We start from the raw sequence: 14,609 nt of genomic DNA, 5'->3' as shown, positions 1-14,609 counted from the left end.
CTTCTGGTAATGGACAGCCCTCAGGAGTGAGCTGGATGGGTCTGGCTGAGGGAGGAATGGATCAAGAGCAGCCCTAGAGAAGGACTCGTGGGTGCTGGTGGGTGACAAGTGGAGGACCCCAAAAATAACCACAGGTGGGGAACATCCCTGCTACAAGGAGAGCTGACAGAGCTGGAGTTGTTCAGCCTGGAGAAAGGGTTTTGTGGAGATCTTAGAACCCCTTCCAGTGCCTAAAGGGAACCTACCAGAAAGATGGGGACAGATTTTTAGCAAGGCTTGTAATGATAGGACAAGGGATGATGGGTTTAAAGCAAAGGAGGCCAGACTGATAATACATATAAGCAAAAAACCAATATACAATGAGGGTGGGCTGTGGCTGCCCCTGTATCCCTGGCAGTGCCCAAGCCAGGCTGGACACTGGGGACACCCTGGGACAGTGGGAGGGGTCCCTGCCATGGCAGGGGATTGTAAAGGTCCCTGCCATCCCAAGCCATGCTGTGGTTCCAGGATTGCACCTCTGGTGTCTCTGTGACCCATCCTGACAGTATGCAGCTCCCAGCTGAGGCAGGGCTGGTCCCTGCCCAGGCCCCCCCAGCTCAGCAGGGAGGGTCTGCTCCTGCCCAGAGGGTCAGCACATCCCCATCCTCCCAGGCAGGGAGCAGAAAGTTGAGCCCTTTCTTGACAAACGTGGCTCTGAGCTGCACCAGAAGCCTCTTCTGGCACGACTGAGCGTCTCTGCAGCAAAGCTTTTGAAGGTCAGCCAGGTCTGGTGAGACATGAGGACAGAGCAGTAACTCACCTGTTTTCCACAGAGCTTCTAAAGATGTTCTTGGAGATTCAGCCAGGGAGACAGCTGAGCCCAAGAACCAGGGGTAAAGCTCCCATGGCACTCTGTGCTCACACCACACTGGCTGTGCATGTACAAGGAACAGAATTCTTGCAAAAAGAAAAACTAGAAAAAGAAAATAGAAAAAAAAAAAAAAACAAACCCCAGCAGTATGGCCATCCTGTCTGATAAGCTGTGATATCTGCCTGGTTTAGAGGAGATGAGCTGCACTCCTGGGGGCTTGCCCAGACTGAGGGCCAGCCCAAAGTGCCATGCACACATTGCTGCTGCTGCACGAGGGTCACAGGCACAGCTGGGGACTCTGCTGCCCAAGGAGGGTCCAGAGCACAGTCCTGGACCATACCAGCACCTGTGTGTGCTGCACACCCAGCACAGCAGCACACAGGGAACACTCCTGCAGCACTGTGTGACACTGCCAGATTTATTATTATTTATTTATTTATTATCATTAATGGGATTGAGCTCCCTGCAGACCAGTTTATCCCCCCACCCTCAGGTCAGCGGTCATCTCATCACTTCCAGGGCCACAGCAGAACTACTTCTGCACCTCAGGGAGGCCAAGCTGCTCTCTGGCCTTCCCTGGTTCACAAAGAGAGCCTGTGCTGTGCCAGAAACCTGTGATGTCAATAATTTCTATGTAATACCAGGCAAAGAATACCCACGAGCACCACAGCCTCCCCTCAAAGAAATTTTTAAAAAGCACTGTTTCTCTTTAATACTATTTGAGACCCAGATTTCGCCCTGTAAGCAGATGTTACCTGGAAAAAAAACCAAACCAAAAAACTCAAAAGAAGAAAACAAACCCCACAAGTAAAAAAAAAAAAAAAAATATATATATATATAAAATAAAATAACTCCCACAACGACAACCACCCCCATGCTCCATACAGCTGCTGTAAATCAAGAACCCTCAGCAAGAGAATTTGGCCCTTGTCAGTGCAGGGGAGGCAGGAGAGATTCTGCACCTGCATGTCCCCACTCTCCTCTCCCAGCTGACAGCAGTGAGGTTTTACACAGACACACTCTGGCTCCCAAGGAGCAGAATTAGTTTTAAAATATGAGTTTCTGGGTATGCAAAGACTTCAGGCGCCAAACAAAAATGGTTTCAGCAAAGGCCACACACCCTGGACTGGCTGGAGCACAAGGGGAGAAGCAAGAATAGCTTTGTGCATGGTGCATTACACACAAACTGAAGGAAATTATAAACAGAACGTCCAAGGTGGAAAGGAGGAAAATCAATACTTCCCTCCTGAATAGCTTTCACTCCTAAAAATAGACTGGTGTGGAAGTGTGTGAAGACTTTCCTCCCTCCAGCTCCATCTCCCTGGACAAGAGCTGCCAGCACAGAAGGAATGATTCCTTCTGCTCCCCTGACTTACAGCCCTTTTTCACAGAGGAGGAAAGAGCTGCACGTGGATGGATCCTCCTCCCCATCCCCTGCACACACAACGCCAGAGTCAGGCAGCTCACCCTCTGAGAAGCAGTGCCATGTCACTGGGAAATTGCACAACAGGGGAAAAAATACCAAAAGAAAACCACCCCTCCCTATTAAAAAAAATAAAAATAAAAAAAAAAGGTCTGTGCTTCTGTGCAGAACTCCACATATTGTCACTGATCTCTGTGTCCTGCTGCAGGTCTGGAACCAACCAAAGTGCCACAGTGCCTTAGTTGCCAGAGTGCAAACGAGTGGAGTTCAGCACTCTGGAGTATTCCCATGGCATTCCTGGGGCTCTCCACAGAGGAAAAACTCAAGTTCATGGCAGGGACCACAGCAGGTTCCTCCACACCTGGCAGCTGAGGTGATCCTGACATGTACTGGGAAGGAACTGTGGCATGGCCTTTTGGCAAATGTCAGGAAAAGAAGAACAAGACAAAAGGAAAATGCCTGCACTTAAGAAATATTGATTCAGGAATGTCGTGCCACATACAGAGCCACATCAGAAGGGCCCAGAGCTTCTCTCCAGCTCTACAAAGTCAGGCTCTCCTCAAAGAGAACCCAGAGCACTGAACAGCATTAAGCAACTGTTTGACAGCAGATAGCTCAGCAAGAATTCAGAGGGTAATTCACTAAACCTGACATGAGAGAAACCCATGATAAATAAATTACACAGCAATACACATGGAAACCTGTGCCATCTACATGCTCCTGGGTTGAACAGGGGAGGCAGAGAGGTCACAGGCTGGGCAGAGGGTTTGCCATGTCCTCACTATCACTCACACTGCCCTTGTCTTGGCCTTCCCACTCAGACTGGCCCCAGAGGTTTCTCATCTGTCTGGCCAGGTCAATTCACAGATGGGGAAAAATGAAGCAAGTGCCTCTCTAGCCAATGTCAGCTGGAATTGAAGCAGGGAGAATTAAATGCTGCCATACAGACTTCCAGAATTCTTTTCTTCCTCAGGTTGGATTTCTCTCAGGTTGTACAACAAACATCTTCTTGCCGCAGAGAAACCCACTGGGAGCAAGAACAGAATCACAGAAAGGGATAAAGTGAAGGAAATGGTTCACCGAGGGCTTCCTATCCCACACGATTGTCATTTCCGTCTCTAAACCTGCAGAGTCTCCTGGGCCAGCAAAACTGCAGCTCTGGAACGAGAGCTCCACGCCTAATGGAGATCTAATGTTTCCCATTTCACAGCCCCTTCAGACTACTCACACTTATCTCACACATCCCACCAGCAGCTTTAGCTTCACCCAAACCTGGAAGCCTGGAAGGAGAGAGTTCAGGAATCCTGCCAGGACTGGAGCAAACACACCTGCAACAAGGAGCCACCAGAAGCTGAGAGACTGTCAGTAAAGACGCGCGGCGCTTGGGAGGCGCGGGTCAGCAAACACGGCAGGAGCAGGAGCCGTGAGAGCGCACACAAACGGAGCAAGTGGCACAAACCTCAAACACCCGCCCGGGAGCACGCACTGCCCCTTCTGCCCCGGGCTCCGAGCCCCACCTGCCCCGCGGGCACCTCCGGGGGCCGGGATGCTCACACCATGCCCCTGCCATCCACACGTTGAACTCACTCTGCCTCCTGCTCCCCCCAGCTCAGGAGAAACTCCTCTCACCTTATTTTCCCCGTTCTGCTTAAGAAGCCAGAATCACTGGGTGTGAATTCAACAGCTGAGAGCTGCGGGGAGGTTTTTCGTTCGCTTGTTTTGTTGTTAGGAGGAGTGGGGCGCACGTGTGTGGCTTCCTCGCACCGACAAGGAAACCAGCCCATGGCGTTTGGGGCAAGATCGAGCAGAAACCGCTAAATCATCACCCCAAGGCGCAGAGAGCGGGACGGAGCCCGCGGCCCCGAACCGGTGCGAGCGGAACCGGCGGCGGCACCGGCACCTCCCGCAGCCGGGACCGGCGGCGAGTCCCGGCGGGACCGGACAGAACCGGACTCGACCCGCCTGGAGACGCCCCGCGCCCATCCCGAGCGATCCCCGTTACCTGCGGCCGGGAGAGCAGCGCTGCCGCGCCGGCGGGGCACGGGCGGCACCCCAATGACAACCCGCGGGGCCCGCCCCAGCCCGCCCCCGGGAACCGCCCCCGGGAACCGCCCCTGCATCCCGCCCCCGGGAACCGCCCCCGCATCCCGCATCCTGCCCCGGCATCCCGCATCCCGCCCCCGGGAACCGCCCCCGCATCCCGCATCCTGCCCCGGCATCCCGCATCCCGCCCCCGGGAACCGCCCCCCGCATCCCGCCCCCGGGAACCGCCCCCGCATCCCGCATCCTGCCCCGGCATCCCGCATCCCGCCCCCGGGAACCGCCCCCGCATCCCGCCCCCGGGAACCGCCCCCGCATCCCGCCCCCCGCCCCCGCATCCCGCATCCCGCATCCCGCATCCCGCCCCCCGCCCCCGCATCCCGTCCCCCGCATCCCGCATCCCGCATTCCGCATCCCATATCCCGCATCCCATATCCCGCATTCCGCATCCCGCGCCCCGCATCCCGCCCCCGGGAACCTGCCCCGCATCCCGCCCCCGCATCCCGCATCCCGCATCCCGCCCCCCGCCCCCGCATCCCGCATCCCGCATCCCGCCCCCCGCCCCCGGGTGGGCTCGGCCCCGAGCCCCGCTCCCCGCACGGCCGGCTGTCCGCGGGCACGGACGGGCACGCCGCACAGGAGCGGGGCTGGTGCGGGCAGGGCAGGACAGACAGACAGACCTGACAGTCAGACCCCGCTGCCGGCCGAGCATCCCCAGCGCAGTGCTGACCCGGTGCCCTCGGCCCTTTCACCCCTGACCCCTCCATGTCCCCGCGTTCGCTCTCCCCAAGGCCCTTTGGTGCCCCAATTTCCCTGCATTCCGTTCCTCCCTGAGCTTCCTGCAAGGAGCTCTGTGCAATCCTGAGCCCTGTGCCCCACGGTTTGCCCACCCGTGGGGATGACCCAAGGGTGTGCAGGGGCTGACAATCTGTCTATTGACAGATGTCACCCTGGAACAGGAGGCTGAGTCTCCCGGGGACAGCTGCGGACGGGACTCCTTGCTCTGAGTCCCTAATTTGTGTGTCCCAGCCGGCTCTGTGCGCTCCCGGGCAGGCGGCAGCGGGCAAGACAGGGCGTTTTTTGGGTTTCCTTCCCCCTGTGCCTCCCCAAGCCCGCGGGCTCGGTCCCCGGGGCGGGCGGTGCCAAGGACACGGAGAGCCGGACACAGCCCGGCGCTGCGGACACGGAGCCCACATCCCCAGCGTCAGCAGCTCTTGCTCGGCGCCCCGGCGCTGCCCTTGCAGCGAAGGTGCCCTGCTGGGAGCTGCCCTGCCCTGCGGCCGCCGCAGCGCCGCATTTAGCACAGCACCCGCCCGCCCAGAGCCATCGATCGGCTCCGCTCCGCGCCGCCCCTCGCCCCTCCGCTCCCTCGCAGCGTCCTGAGCCTGCCCTGCTCTCTCTGCCCCTTTTCCAGGAACTGTTCCTCTCCCAAAACAGCTCGCCCACAGAAAATAGGGTTATTTTCCTCTTCTGCTGACGTGAGAACTAAGTTTGGCACTTTTCACAAACACTGCTACCCCTGTGGTCGCTGAAATTGACAAAAAAATGAGGTTGGGGCCTGACATCTGAAATTAATGTAACATTGAACAGTGTTCAGAAAAAGGCTTTGCATCAGTTGCTGATTCATGCAGCTTCCCTGGGCAACGTGCATCACATCTCCCTTCCCACGTGGGTGATGTTTCCAAAGCAATCCACACAGGAAGCTAATGCTTAATTAAAAAAGAAATAAAGCCCTGGTTGTTTATCCCAGGGGTGAATACTGGTACCCACTGGCAAGACACATCTGAAGCCCGTGCTGACCTATGAAACCTGAGATTTGGGCCTGGGTGGGGTGGGGCTGAGCACATGGTTTTATTCCCCATGAGTAGGTACAGTTCCAGAAGTGTGGGGAACAATAACTCCAAAAGTTACAGGACATTTTGTCTCCAAACAGCATTCATCACCACTCACGTTTGGATCCTGTCACAGCTGACCTGTGAAAGCCTTGTGTCCTGGGAAACATTTCAGAACTCCTTGGAAAGTTACAGCTTGTGGCTGCTGACATGCCAAGCCATGTCCATGAGGGAGGAAGCATTTGGGAGCTCTCCCATCCGTGAGCTGAGCCTGGGGACCCACCCAGATCCACGTCCTGTGATCCAGATGGCACCTCTGGAATGACATGGATTAAGGACCTGGAAAACTCTGAAGAAGTACAGCCAAGATCTTGTGAAGGAGGAAACCCCTTCACATGTCATAGCAGAACTTTCAAAGGGTCAGGCAGCCCCTCTGGGGGCTCCTCATGCAGGTGTGTCAGGGCTCCCTGGTGTGTTCAGGTGCCTCTGTGCTCAGGGTTTTGCTTGCAGGGGCCCTTCAGGAGCAGCTCCAGCTCCAGGCACTCTGCCTGCACTTCCCCAGGTGAGGCTGCAGACAGGGAACACCTTCACCATCCTCCACTCTGCCACATGCCTGAATGATTCTGGTTCTCCTCACCATGAAGATCAGCACACAGAACCTGTTGAAGACACCAGAAGTCACATTCAACCTTCTGCTGGTGCAGAAGATGCTGTGGCTATAGGTCACAGTTTTTGTGAGATCACATTTCCCCTTGTCTCTGTCCCTCTCTGTCCTGGATCACAGGTAAAGGCGTGACAAGTCTGAAATATTTCCCACAAGGCTTTGACATTGCTTTACTACACCTTTCCCTTCGAAGTTCTGGGGCTGATTTCCCCACAGCAGTGGGTGCAGCTCCACAGGTGGCAGGGCCAGGTGCACCTCTCCCAAGAGAAGAGGAAATAGGAGGAAGAGAAACTTTGCCTTGGAGTACCAGATGTGCTGAGGAGCCCTGCACCCTTATGATGACAAGTACCAAGTCCCAGACCACCAGGACCGTGTGGCAAAACCTACCTGGGGGGCTGAGAATACCCCTGGGATGCCCCAGCTGAGAACTTAGGGGTGAATTCAAACTACCTGGCCTCAGCTGAGCTGGATGGGGCACATTCCAGTGTGGCTGGTCCAATGACACGACTTCTACACCTGTCCCTCTCAGGCCAGAAAGGGCAGCAGGCACAGGTTTCTGGCACTGCTGTGTCTGTGTGAGAACCCAGGGTGCCTGTGCTGGTGTGTGTGGCCAGGTTTGGGGAGCAGGGGGGCTGCAGGCTGGCTTCTGTGAGAAGCTGCTGGAAGCTTCCTCTGTGTCCTGTGGAGCCTCTGGCTCCAAGGCAGAGCCACCACTGAGCCTAGGCTGAGCCCTCCAGTGGCAATGGCACCTTTGGGACAACAGAGTTAAGAACAATTTAATTCACAGGAACTATTGAAGCCAGAGAAGAGAGGTGTGAGAACATGTGAGACACAGCCCTGCAGATCCTCCATCAGTGCAGGAGGAGGGGAGGTCCCCCAGGTGCTGGAGCTGGGATTTGCTGGCAGCCTGTGGAAGTGCAGAGGAGGGCACAGACACACCTGCAGTCCTGGAGGATCCCACACCGGAGCACAGGGATGCCCAGAGGAGGCTGTGACCCTGATGAGTCTGTTCTGCCCACAACAGGATTTGCTGAGCAATCCCTGCCTGACCTTATCTCAACCCAGGAGGCTGTGGTTGTACTGTTATATTCCTTCTCTCTTGCCCAGCCAAGGAGGGCAGCAGCAGAGTGGCTCTGGGGACACACAGCACCCAGCCCCTGTGTGCAGGACCCCTGTGAGCTGAGGCTCTCTGGCCATCCCTGCTCAGCCTGGCTGCCCCTCCTGGGCTGGGTCCCCCATCCAGGGCAGTCCAGCAGCCTGGCAGGGGCAGTGGAGGAGGCAGAACCACTGTGACAGCCCCTCCATGCTACCCTGGGCAGCTGTGCCAGCCTCACCCAGCCGTGGGGAGCAGCTGCCACAGGGACAGTGGCCTGGGAGGGGCACTGGGGGAGCAGGTGAGCTGCTGGCAGGGGTGTGATCCTGGGGGAGCAGACTCGCCCTGCTGCCTGGACCCGGTGCAGGCAGAGGGGTCAAGGTGGGCTCCAGCCCCTGGGAGGGACAGGGCAGCAGGGCTGTCTGGGGATGGCTCTGAGGATAAAGGAGCCCCCTCCCCATGACCAGCCCGTGGTTTCCCGTGGCACACAGTGTCTGGATGTGTGGAGGGGCTGAGGGCAGAGCTGGAGCAGTGCTGTCAGTGAGCCCTGTCCTGCTGCCCCTTCTCCGCTGCCAGCCCAGGGACTGTGCTGTGCCCCACACCATCCTGGGAAGCTGGAGGCACCTGCGGGCTGGAGGAGCTGTCCCTGCTCCGGTGTGATGGGCTGGAGCCCTGGGAATGCAGGAGGACGAGCTGCACCTCGCTGTCAGACAGGGAGGAAGCTCTCTGTGGGCACAGAGCCAGCTGCTGCCATTAGTGCTGTACCCATATCGATTGTGGCAGCAGCACCACGGCTCCAGCATCACCTGCTCTGCCTCTCTGTGCTGCTGCTGCTGCCCAGGCCTCTGCAAAGCCTCTGCTCTGCACCGCTGACACACAGCCCTGTCCAGCTCAGGGGGGCAGGTCCCTGGTGCTTCGCCAGTCTCAGCAGTGGGTGCTGAGGGGCCAGGCCAGGCTGATGCTGCCTTTCCCAGGAGGAAGGCATGCTCTCCTTCCAGCCATCCCCAGGATGCAGGAGAACCTGCAGAAACACCACAGGACAGTGCCTGAAGGGCCACTCCACAGACTGCTTTTATCAAGGAGAATCAGCCCACTGTGCTGAGTTCCTTGCTCCTAGAAAAACAACTGAGGTCTCAAAAGTAATTATCAGGGTAGTTTAAACTTCTTTCTTGCTATCTGCACCAGCTGTGTCTTAGTTCCAAGACTACATGAGAGCAAGGGAACCCAGTGGGGACAGAAGCCCAGATTTCAGCTGCAGTGTCTGGGCCCTGCCAGATTGCCAGGCAGCTCTGCCCAGCCATCCCCTCTCCTCTGCATCCCACCCAGCATGCAGCCCTGCCACTGTCACCTGCCGGCTCCACCCCTTGCCTAGTGGAGCTTGTTTCCACCTGGATCCCACAGTTTTCCAGAAAGACACCCGGCAGCAATGGCAAGAAGGAGCCAGAACCAAAGCAGCCTGCTGGCTTTGCCCTTGGGGTGTGGAGACAGGCAGACTGTGCCTGTCCCCCACACATTAAACACTCCTTGACTCACGTGGACCTCCCCGGCACGTGGGGTGAGCTTGTGAGGCAGGTCTGCAAACCAATGGAAACCCATGTTCTGTGTCACCTTGTCAATCTGCTCTCAGCTGGAAAATGGTGAACCTGTTCCTAAATGATGTCAGGAAGGGACAGGGAGCTGCCAAAGTGCTCACACAAGAGATGCACCCACAGTGCCCTGCTGGGTGTTTGGCCCATTCCCCTGGGTGTCTGTGCTGGGTTGCTGTGCCCAGCAATGTGTGTTTATTGTGTCCCATCTGCTGAAACCAGCTGGGGCAGTGCCCCTGATCTCCTGGCACACATTCTCTGCTCATGGGCCATCTTTAAACCAGCTGGGCAATCATCTTGATCTTCCCACAGCCCATCCTCCCTCCAGCAGATATCTCCTGTTCATGGCCACTGAGTCCCAGGGCATGGCTGAGAAAATTCCATCATCCCACTGGGAGATGCTCCAGCCAGGGCAGGAGCCAAGCCTTTCCTACCCAGAGAAAACTGACATTTGGACACCAAGGCACCTTCTTTCCACTGGATTCCAGAGGAAAACCAGACCCTTGCACATCATCCCTGGAGCTTCAGAGGAAACTGCACCTTCTCCAGGAGCACTGCTCCAGCTGAGCCACATCTGCCCCTGCAGGAGGATGCAGCACCATGGAATGGGACTGTGCCACCACCCTGACTGACTGAGGGTGTCAGCTTGGATTCTGGCTCTGGCAGGGCTGGGATTGTTCTGTGTAATACTGCATTGCTATTGGAATTGTCCTAGTGCAGAACTGTTATTCCTATTCCCATCTCTTTGACTGAGAGTGCCTTAATTTCAAAATTACAATAGTAATTTGGAGGGAGGGGGTTTACACTCTCCATTTCAAAGAGAAGTCTCTGCCTTTACTGGCAGACACCTTAAACCAGGACAGAGCCCTCAGGGCTGCCAGGGACAGCAGTGCTCTGTGCTCCCCTCCTGTCCCCAGGGCCAGCAGGTGTGATGTGCATCATGGTGCCCCTGAAGAGCTGCTTGCACACCTGCTGGGCTCATACAATAGTTATTCTTCCAAACCCACTGTCGTATGTAACCACACAATGCTCATTCTGTGGGATCACGTCAAACATTAACCAATAGAGACGGGAGAGTCACCAGCCCAGCTACACCAGTTCAGATCCATATTTGGAAAATAACACCAAAGTGTTTCATGTGCTCAGCTGTAACTCTGGGGTCTGTGACCACCAAGAGACCCCAGAAGAGTCCACAAGGAAAGGGAAGGGAACATAAGCTAATGATTTTGGGGAAATCACTATCCTATATATGGTTATTCCAGGAAAATAAATGACTATGTCAGTAAAATACAGAAACCAAACAGGAGTTTCTCCTGTGCTCAACATGCACAGTATTTCAGAGATGTCCCCTCATGTAGCTAGGCAAATAAAGAATGGCAGGTTCTTAATGCTCCATTGTTGTTAGGGATTTGATCAACTGATCTTGGTGCCACCACGGCCAAACCAGCTGTTTAATGCACACAGGGCTGCTTGGCAGCGTGTGATCACAGCACTGCCTCAACATTTGCAGATCTCTGCAATCCCTTTTCACATTCCTTGACCCTTCTTCCAATCCCTGTACTTCCTTTGTCTGCTCAGTCTCCCCTCAGAGGAACAGCCAGCCTGTAACTGTTTTCTCCCCAGTGCTATCATGTGGGGGTTTTTTAAGATCTGTGTCTAATTTGGTATTTCTGACAGCTTTACCTTGGTACTATCTGGGCATTTTGTGCTACAGCTGGCAGAGCTGCTGAGAAGCTCCGGCCTTTCTCCTGAAGGCCAGGAATTACTTACCTCAAGAATGTTTCAGCCTTAGGAAAATAATTATTTCTGCTTTCTAAAATATGGAAATAAAATGTTGTTTGCAATTAGCAATGTGGCCCTTAATAAAAGGACTTGCTGCACTTCTTCATCTTGCTTTGGTATTCCAGCACTAGAAGCATTTTGGGCACAGCTATTTTCAGATGGTTGAATCCTTCTCCTTACAAAACCTAAGTGTTTTGCGCATTTTTGCCGCTTTGTTTCAGACCCCCGGGTAAAAGGATGGCTTCTTCTGGAGAGCTATACACCTACCTTTATCTTCTCAGGCACAGGTGGTGCCAGGCTCTGAGCAGAGGCCTCAAGGCAGCGCCCAGTCAGCAGGTGACAGTCCTTCTGCAGCTCCAGGGAATGGAGGGCAATATTCTCCTGTGATTTTGGGACTGAAGACAGGGTGTGCACTGCCCAAGCCTTGGAGCTTGCAGGCTTGGGGGAATTCTGGAAACTTGCCACAAACATTTCAAGCACTGTTCAGGACAAAATTCAAAGCCAAGGCTTCTCTGCCCTGCCAGTCCCCTCACACCTGAAGTGTCTGGCCCCTCCAGTGGGAGCATCTCCCACTGGGAATGTTTCTCATCCCTCCATCTCACAAGGGATGAGCAGAATGGGGCAGTTCCAGTGGACCAGCAACTCCCCAGTCCCCATCCTGGCAGAGCCTCACCTATCCTGCTCCTTAGCAGCAGCTGTGTCCCCTGCTTGCTCCAGTTCCTGCTCAGAGTGTTCCACTCTGCTTTGCCCAGATTTGCTCACATTCCTTCCTCTCCTCCTGAGCAACAGCCCCTCTCCCACTTTTCCAACAGAAATGGAGGCTGGGAGGAACAGCAGGCACAAAATGCACGAGGAGACTCCTTGGTCTTCTGCCAAAGTGGCCCTGGACCCTGCCAGTCTGTTCCTGCTGGCAAGCACCACCTGTCAGAGCAAATAATGAGGTTTCCTGGAGCTGGCAGAGCCACGAGCAGGTGTCAGCAGGGCACCTGGGCAGCTGTGTTTTCTGTCAGGACTCTGCTGGAAAGCTGTTGGGAGGGCAGTGCTACCCCTGCTGTGCTGGGACAGGCAGGCAGCAGCAGCGGGGTTGAACATGCTGTGAGTGGTGGCTGTGCTGTGCTTTGGGAACGCTGCTCCTCACCACCTGGCTGAGGAGCCAGGAGAGCTCAGCAGCGCTGCAGTCACTGGCACAGTGGGAGCAGCTGCCCTGTGATGGCCTTTGCCTGGGCTCACAGGCAGCTCAGTGACAGAAATCCCTTTTTCTCCTTGGCTGCTGCTCACCTGCCCCTCGCAGCACCCCTGGAGCTGTGTGCACCTGGGGCAGCATTCCTTGTGCTCCGAGTGCTGCACAGCTGGGGGGTGTCACTGCTCCCCTGGGAAGGGAAGGGGGCTGTTTGGCACCTGAGCTTTGGGCACTTTGGGCCTCAGCAGGGGAGACTGAACTCCCGAAACCGAGCAGCCAGCGAGCTGCCAGCGTGCCCAGGCCTTGGGACTGAGGGGCGTGTTTGCTACAGTTACCCAGCTCTGCCATTAGTTATTGCTCTCCCTGCTGCTGGGTAGCCGTTCCCTCGCTGCTCTGCCCCCGGGGAGTGCTGAGTGCTCGCTGGCTGCTCCATTTCAGGCTGTGACAAGTGATAAAAGACTCCTGTTAATCACAAAAGTATTGGGGTTTGTGTAAACCAGAACACTCAGGTCTGAAATGAAGCATGGCACTACAGAAAGGAACACGTATGATTAAAGCATTTTGCTGTAAATCCCCTGCTATGAATATTGTGCTGTATCTCCTGCCAGCTTGCAGCACGAGGCTTTCACACAGCCCAACACATCCTGCACAATCAGGTTTCTGCCTCTGTGTGACCAACTGCAGCCCGTCCCTGAGACCAGACTGCCTGACTTGTGTCACTATCTACCCAGAGCAGACGGTATCTGTGGGACTGCACAAACTGTCTGCAGACTCTCATTGTCCAGCCATCCCCAAAACAATAACAATTATTGATGACTGCAAGGAAACCCTGCTCTAAAAGGGAGCTGCAAACCAAAGTCTGGTGGAGCAGTGACCCCTCTTCTCCCCAGCGCTGCTTGCCCTGTCTATATAAAATAAAGCTATCTAAATTTTGCTGGATATCGAGACTTTTGTTCCTCATTTATAACAAGGGGTTAAATGTCCTTTTCTGAGGCCCAAAGCCCCAACGCCAGAGGGGACGCCGCTCAGCCCTGCCCGTGCCGCGGAGGGCTCCCCACACGCTGCGGATGGAGCTGTCGCTGTCCGTGCCGCTGTCCCTGACCCGGTTCCGCTCCCGGTTCCTCTCCCCTCACGCCCGGGCGGAAGCGGCGCCGTCCCCGTGCTCAGCGCGCATGCGCCCGCATCGGTCACGTGACAAGCGCGCATCCGGTCGCGCGTTTCCGCCGCGCGTGGCCACCAGCGGCGCCGGGGCCGTGACCGAGAGCGAGTGCGGGATGTTCCGCATCGAGGGGCTGGGGCCCAAGATGGACCCGGAGGAGCTCCGGCGGAAGATGCGCCGCGACGTCCTCTCCTCCGTCCGCAACTTCCTCATCTACGTCGCCCTGCTGCGGATCAGTGAGTGAGCGGCATGTGCCGCCCCTCGGTGCCGCGCCGGAGCCGCCGGGGCACGGCGGGCACGGCGGGGCGGTGACGCGGCCGGGACTGGGGTGTCTGATGTTATAAATGCGGAACAAAATTTAGATAGCTTTATTTTATATAGACAGGGCAAGCAGCGCTGGGGAGCAGAGGGGTCACTGCTCCACCAGACTTTGGTTTGCAGCTCCCTTTTAGAGCAGGGTTTCCTTGCAGTCATCAATAATTGCTATTGTTTTGGGGATGGCTGGACAATGAGAGTCTGCAGACAGTTTGTGCAGTCCCACAGATACCGTCTGCTCTGGGTAGATAGTGACACAAGTCAGGCAGTCTGGTCTCAGGGACGGGCTGCAGTTGGTCACACAGAGGCAGAAACCTGATTGTGCAGGATGTGTTGGGCTGTGTGAAAGCCTCGTGCTGCAAGCTGGCAGGAGATACAGCACAATATTCATAGCAGGGGATTTACGGCAAAATGCTTTAATCATACGTGTTCCTTTCTGTAGTGCCATGCTTCATTTCAGACCTGAGTGTTCTGGTTTACACAAACCCCAATACTTTTGTGGCTAACAGAATCTTTTATCAGTTACCACCCTGAGCTGCTGCACAGTCTCCCAGCCGTGTCGCCCTGGGCTCAACTCTGCCTTGTTTTGTCTCTCAGCTCCCTTCGTGCTGAAGAAGCTGGACAGTATATGACCCCTGTGGCTGAGTGGATCACTGTGGATGGAGCTGCAGCTGCTCTCCCCGGT

The 14,609-nt window shown here is 55.9% G+C and overlaps 1 protein-coding gene across 1 annotated transcript; it reads left to right on the top strand.

Annotated features, from left to right (window-relative positions):
• Nucleotides 1-13,644: 13,644 nt before the first annotated feature.
• LOC306816901 (mitochondrial import receptor subunit TOM5 homolog) lies at nt 13,645-14,609 on the top strand. Its single transcript, XM_079333356.1, has 2 exons — nt 13,645-13,845; nt 14,522-14,609. Exons 1-2 carry the CDS (start codon nt 13,725-13,727, stop codon nt 14,554-14,556), a joined length of 156 nt encoding a protein of 51 aa, XP_079189482.1. The 5' UTR covers nt 13,645-13,724; the 3' UTR covers nt 14,557-14,609.

This window comes from Erithacus rubecula (genome assembly GCF_903797595.1).
Source record: "Erithacus rubecula genome assembly, contig: scaffold_96_arrow_ctg1, whole genome shotgun sequence".
In the NCBI taxonomy this organism is placed as follows: Eukaryota; Metazoa; Chordata; class Aves; order Passeriformes; family Muscicapidae; genus Erithacus; species Erithacus rubecula.
Note: the sequence above shows the minus strand (reverse complement) of the source record. Positions and strands in the feature narration are given on the sequence as shown.